This window comes from Protomyctophum bolini (assembly GCF_963924005.1).
Source record: "Protomyctophum bolini genome assembly, chromosome: 11".
Lineage (NCBI taxonomy): Eukaryota > Metazoa > Chordata > Actinopteri > Myctophiformes > Myctophidae > Protomyctophum > Protomyctophum bolini.
In genome coordinates, this window is record NC_137872.1 from 20,498,503 (window position 1) to 20,505,526 (window position 7,024).

At 41.6% G+C, this 7,024-nt stretch overlaps 1 protein-coding gene across 1 annotated transcript; it reads left to right on the top strand.

Annotated features, from left to right (window-relative positions):
- Positions 1–2,459: 2,459 nt before the first annotated feature.
- On the top strand, positions 2,460–3,164 carry LOC308323341 (cytochrome b-c1 complex subunit Rieske, mitochondrial-like; the record flags this gene model as incomplete). Its single annotated transcript, XM_080775062.1, has 1 exon — positions 2,460–3,164. The coding sequence occupies one exon, from the start codon at positions 2,460–2,462 to the stop codon at positions 3,162–3,164; it is 705 nt and encodes a 234-aa protein (XP_080631188.1).
- Between the last annotated feature and the right edge of the window lie 3,860 nt (positions 3,165–7,024).

Below are 7,024 nucleotides of genomic sequence, written 5' to 3' on the forward strand. Positions count from 1 at the left end.
GTTCTATACTTTTACTTCTACATTTGCAAGTAACAAATGTCAAAGTAAATTTTTACTGTAATATCAGTGCTGCAGTGCATTGCTGCATTGAAATGTAGACATTTTACAATCAATGTACAACTTCCACCAGCAGAGGGGGTGAAAGGATCACATTTAAACATAGGACCCTGTGAGGTTGATTCTACAAATGCCTGCTACTTCCTAACAGTTTTAAAAGCGGCATTATAGGCCTATAACTTTTTTTTAAGGGAAGGAAATGTAATTGTGTCCAATCTGTAGGCCTATGTTTATATACAATATAACTTAAACAATTGGGGTGGTTGTAATTTGTCTCCCTGCTCTTCTATTGAGACATTTAGATCATGTCAAAGGTCATATTATGTAAGTACATACATTAACACATTTTTACTGGAGTACAAGTTACAATTTAGACATAACACTCTTATCCACAATGACTTAGAACTATAACCTTGTACTCTATTACAAGTTACACATACAAAAGTATTGTCATAAAAACGTTTTCTTTTTTCAACATCTTTTGAAAATAGAAAATATTCAAGATTATAACATGATGCATTGCAACTTGCAACACATTGTGAGCTTGTAGATCTGCTATTTTGGAAGAAACAAAGTATTGTTCTTCAGCTCCGCTTGTCTACGACGGATAAAAAAGCCTGCACGAGCTGCCAACCAGACGTGAGCTTTGTCAAGTCAAAGTTTCCCGTTTTTTGGTCTACACCACTTTGATAAATGACGGCAAATGTGTGGCTGTGGTCAGTACCCTTTATATCCAATTATCCATATATGAACCGTGCCCAAAAGTGGAATACAGGCCAGTCTAGTCATGTTGATGGCATCAGGGTACTTATACTGTAGGGCTATATATGGGGATTCACAGATGTATCAATATTTTATGGAGATCCGTTGACGTCGCTTCGTTTGAAGTCAGAAATTCAGTCATGAATAGCTTCAAAACATTATTCACTAAATGCAAATATAATACTGGTGTATGTATGATGATGATGTATTGACCCGCATGACATCACAGGGACAGAAAGAAGAAAGAAAGAAAGAAAGAAAGAAAGCATGAAAGGGCAATTACTAGTCTGGTTGTCTCTGGAAACCACACCAATAATGGTGGGCCCAGGACAAGACATTGCATGAGAACCACATCATCTACAGCAGTGTTTCCCAACCTTTTTTGTCCCAGGGAACACTTTTCATACCCTAAAAATCTCGGGGAACACCTAGTGATACCAAACACATTATACTTTTGACAGAGTAAAACTTCTTTGAACCCAATATACTTTTAAAAACACACATGACAGTACTCATCAAATAACTTTAAAGAGAAAGAAAAGGACAGAGACAGTGCCTCAGTTTCATAAATTTATTTTTGATTTGATTTGATTTTATGTTCAATTTGTCAATGCAAAGTAATACTTCTAAATAAAAAAAGGAGTTGTAAAAACAAGAACAAAAATATTTGCCACAATACAATGGTCTTAAACTTGAAAAAAAAATTATAAAAAAAGAAAAGAAAATATGTTTGGTAAGTTCTGTCTTAGTGTGAACCTTGAGCTTGTTTTCCTGAACAAAGAGTTTTTATCCTGGCTGAGACGCTGGACAAACTGACACGGAGCTCCTCATCAACTGCTCAGTCTCTCTCTGCGTTTGTTTTTTATGCAAGTCAGGCTTGAAAAACTAAGCTCACACAGGTAGGTTGTGGAAAAGGTAACAGGTAATTCTCTCTGATGAAGTCACCATCCGTGTCACAATCAATTAATCTCACGTTTGCCAACAGCTGTGTGTGTCCACTTATCTGTTGATTAATCCACTTGCAGTGCAAATTTCCCACTCGTCATAATTTTGCTTATGACAACTCTCGATGTCTGCAGACATGTCTTCAATGTGTCGCGGAGCTTTGGTGCTCCGTTTGATGAGTCTAAGGGCTGTATTTTGCGTGTCTTAAGTACCAGGTCTTATTCCCTATAACTTGAGTAAACTACAGACCTGGAGGCGTGATCAATGCTCTTTGGCCACTCAGAATAGCCAAATGGCATTGATCACGCCTCCAGGTCTTTAGTTTACTCAAGTTAGGGAATAAGACCTGGTACTTAAGACACGCAAAATACAGCCCTTTAAGTGTTCCGCCTGATTTGACCTAAAGTAACACTATATCCTTCCCCCGAAAGCAATAGCTACTGAGCTGCAGGCTTCCTATTGTTGCGTCGTTGTTGCTGTAACACGTCTAATTATAGACGTGCGAAAACAACAACAGCGGAACAATAGACTCTAACGACCATCGGCCATAGGAATGTTAAAGGCATGTTAATCGCCAACAATATGCATGGTTATGGAGCTGGATGACATACCGATGACGTCATCGCTCGCTGTACTAATATAAATGGTAGGCCGCTCCATGTTCCTTGTTTGTGTGTGACACATTGCACTGGAGCATGAGGTTCCTCAGGGGCCTGCAGAAGCGCTTCATGTGCCGCACAATTCTGAGTACTCCCCCACCAAAGAGGCGCCATGCTGCCATCGCGGGAATCCGCTTGGCCCACACGGACATCAAGGTGCCAGACTTCTCCGACTACAGGCGCCCCGAGGTGCAGGACCCGCGCAAGTCCTCCCAGGACAGCAGCGAGTACAGGCGGACATTCTCCTACCTGCTCACCGGGGCTTCGAGCGTGGTAGGCGTGTACGCCACCAAGACGGTCGTCACGCAGTTCATCTCGTCCATGAGCGCCTCAGCCGACGTCCTGGCCATGTCCAAGATCGAGGTCAAGCTGAGCGACATCCCCGAGGGCAAGAACGTCACGTTGAAGTGGAGGAACAAGCCGCTGTTCGTCCGCCACCGCACAGCGAGGGAGATCGCCATCGCGGAGGCCATCGACATCTCCTCGCTGCGGGACGCCGAGCACGACCGGGACCGCGTGCAGAACCCCAGCTGGCTCATTGTGGTGGGTGTCTGCACACATCTGGGCTGCATACCCATCGCCGACCAGGGTGACTACGGGAAGGACGGGGGCTACTACTGCCCCTGCCACGGCTCCCACTACGACGGCTCAGGCAGGGTCAGGAAAGGCCCCGCCCCCCTCAACATGGAGGTCCCCTACTACGAATTCCTAGACAACGACACGGTGGTTGTGGGAAATTGACCAAGGGACGCAATCTGAGCTCACATTTCATTGCTGTCGTTTCTCTTTTGAGCTGTGCTAACCGCTCCAACGTATGGCTTTTTTGAGTGGTGCAACCACTCTCTTACGGAGCTATGTGTGTGGGTGGGTGGGTGGCTGGGTGCGTCTGGTAGAGGGCCATGCCAAACGGTGACTATATGCGAAGCCCATGACGATTGACCAAATGGTGGCGCTATAGCTCTCAATTGAAAATGCAAACTTTGAACATGCATAGCTCATGAACCGTTTGACCGTTGGCAATGACACTTTGATACACATAATGTGTCTCCTCATGCCGAACAACTTTCGTGTTTTGACTTTTGACCTCTGACCTTTAGATCATTGAATTATATGAAAAACATTTAAAATGTATCTCCTCCCATATGCCAGTCTAACCATCGATCCGACACAGGGGTAAGGGGTTCACACTATGAGTAAATGAAAATTTGGGACATGTGGAGTTTGCTTTGGAGTTGCCCAAACTGCAAGTGCACCTTTGAGTGAGGAGTCTGCTATAAACATAACACGAGATATATAGCTAGATAGCTATAAACACAACATGAGATAAACACAACATGAGATATATAGCTAAATAAACACAACACGAGATATAGCTATATAGCTATAAACACAACATGAGATAAACACAACATGAGATATATAGCTAAATAAACACAACACGAGATATAGCTATATAGCTATAAACACAACATGAGATAAACACAACATGAGATATATAGCTAAATAAACACAACACGAGATATAGCTATATAGCTATAAACACAACATGAGATAAACACAACATGAGATCACAACACTGGTATTCGGTATCGGTATCGGCTAACACAGAATTTGAGGTATCGGGATCGGATCGGAAGCGAAAAAAGTCAGGAAAATCGGGACATCCCTACTTTTAACATACTACACCATACAGATTGGACAAAATTATATATTTGTTAGAATAATGAATAATTTATGTTTTTGTATATTTGTACTTTTGTGGACCACTTAGGTAATAGAGAACATAACATCTGTGCCAAAAATACTACACGAGGTTGCATAGTTCTGAAGGAATTTGGAGCAATCCTGTACAAATTAAGTTTCTATAATATTTCTTGTGACACTAGCCTTTCTCAAACAAGCTAAACATTTATTCCACCATGCCTGTAGCGCACTGTGCCTTCAGTTGATTGTCTTCACTACATCATGTTGTATTGTTCTGAAGGAATTTGGAGCTTGAATGACCTTAATTGAAAGTGGTGGATCCTGTTGGTTCACTCTCCATTGTTATGTTTAGTTTGCATAATTCACATAATTAGCTTAAATTATTGGCCAAAAACTGGAAATCGCTATAATGTTGCTTCTGATTAACTTCATGCAACCCTGTGCATAATAATGCATAATTGGCATAAATTATGTAATAAACAAGCTGAAAATAGATACAAATGGCTACCAGGAAATAGCTACAATATAGCCAGCACACACTGGCTGACCAGGTGATAATTGAAGGATGGTCAGAGATCAATCTGAAATAATTAAGCTATTGGCCACCACAAGTGCACCAATCATCACCCACGTCCATGCCCTCTTCGCAGTGAGTGGTAACCTGCTATGCACAGACGAGATCAGCACATGACGATACTCAAGAAACTGCCCGGCCAGGAGAGGATTACTGATGGCTTTGGCGATGCTGATCAGCAACCACAAAGTACTACCAGTGACAGTGATGGTTACCCCCTGTAAACTCCTAACTCTCATGGATGGAATGGTAGTTGCGAACGCAGTGAGCACTTACTATGAGACCTAGCAGATCATGTCTGTGTGTCCCGCTTTTGTGCCCATATATGGAGCTGAGTGATTACGTCACCATGACTCAGCCATAACCATATAAGGAGTCCCCAAAGCAGCTATACGTCCAAAACCCAAATATGTACGAGCTGCGTTCGCTTCCCGCGTTTGCGCGTCTTACTGGTGGTACAGTGAATTGGAAAGCCATCATGGATCATGTGCCCAGCAGGCCGACAACTTCACAGCCACACTGGACAGCAAGTCCAAAGAGTATAGGGAGGGAGATCAATGAAGTATATGTCCTCTTCAATCTTTACTGAAGGAGGCCACATGGAAGAGATTACATTATAGGGTGGCAACTGGCAAGCAGCCAACTACTTTGGCTGTGTGTGCCAGGAGGCCACACGGAAGAGATTCCATGGTAGCAAGCCTGCAACAAGGGGAATGTTTCAGCAAACAGTTCCTGTCAAACAGGTTTTCTTTTTTTCTTGGTTCTATATCCTCAAGTATAAACAGTGTTTGTATTGACCATACTTTCGTTTGAAATGTACCCATTCTGCATAATGTGAAATACAAAGTTCAATCAATCAATGGAAGATGCCATAAAGATTAGTTTCATTAGTGTTTATTTTGTTCTTTTTATACTTCATATTTTTTTGTTTTCATACATTTTATGTGTCTATGCAGTTTTAAATAGTACAGTGGTGTTAGGAACGATCATTCAGTTCGTGAACATTCCTTTGCAATGCCATAAAAGGATGTGCTTGCTGTTTTGGCAGTTGGGTCGATATTATCAATTGCAGAAGTTGTGAACAACCCATTCCTTCAGGATTGGTGGGTAAACAACACCAACTTTGACATACTTAGCTAAAACAGTTTCTCTCTGGGCAGAGATTTCTAGAACTAGATCATATGAAATACTTTTTAGACCATTCTGATGAAGTAAATCATGTTGCTTTCTGGTTTGCAGAAGACACTCAAGGCTGTATACACTGCAAAAGGTGTCTCATGATCGTGAGTTTGAGCACCCTCCACTTGGCAAAGCAGTTATACTAGCTGTGTCAGATTTGGATGCCCCATGATCCAGTTATGTGATTTAATGGCTTATCATGCAAAGAACCACAGTGTCACCTGCCAAAAATGACTCAAATGTTGACTTGTGTTGCAACATCTCATGTTTTAGCATTGAAGCAGCCTGATTCAAATGAATAGCATCATCATACTTGCTTGTCTCTGCCAAGATTGTGCCTACATCTTTCTCGAATGCCATCAGTATGTCTCGCCCTTGTGTATGTGGTTCCAGAAGTGGAATGTGTGATATTGTTATTTAAATCTTGTAGCATTAATATCAATTGCTTCAGAACCACGCTGTTTTAAGTTTGATCCTTAAACAAGGTCTGCAAGCCTAAGCAGACAGATTACCGGACTCTTGACTGGCAGTTTTTGTCTAAATATGTGACTGACTAACTCAGAGAAAGCAATTGGATGTGCTTCCTTCTTGTGTTGCACCTGATTATTTCTTGAGTTTACAGCATTAGTATGAGCTCTCTCCCTGTTATAAAGTGTGTCTGTTTGATAAGACAGGGAGCCAGGGGAGTTGAGCGAATAGTCCCAGTTATGCTTCTCAAGGTAGTGTTGAGCTCGGTGTCCACTTGGTGTGTGTGTGTGTGGGATGACCTGGACCAGACAGGGACACAATAATCAATTTTTAATACATTTTATCCCACGATTTTGCAGTGCGCTTTTTATATAAAAAAGTTGAAATAATGGAGATTTCTGAGCAACGGCGACGCTATAAGCAGGTTTATCGCCAATGTTACTGGATTATAGGCGGAAGAATGAGTTGTCTCTTCAAACATCTGTGGCTAGAAAAAAAAATATATATATCAGGAAAAAAACAGTTCTTATAATTGAATGTGTTATTTGTTCATTCAACATTACTGTCAGAACTTGAACCTGAGTTTATTATACTTTATACTCAGCAATAGCCAAAACACTTGTCCCTCATGGCTTGTCATTGTGATAATCCAGTAAACATATCTACAGTGATGTAC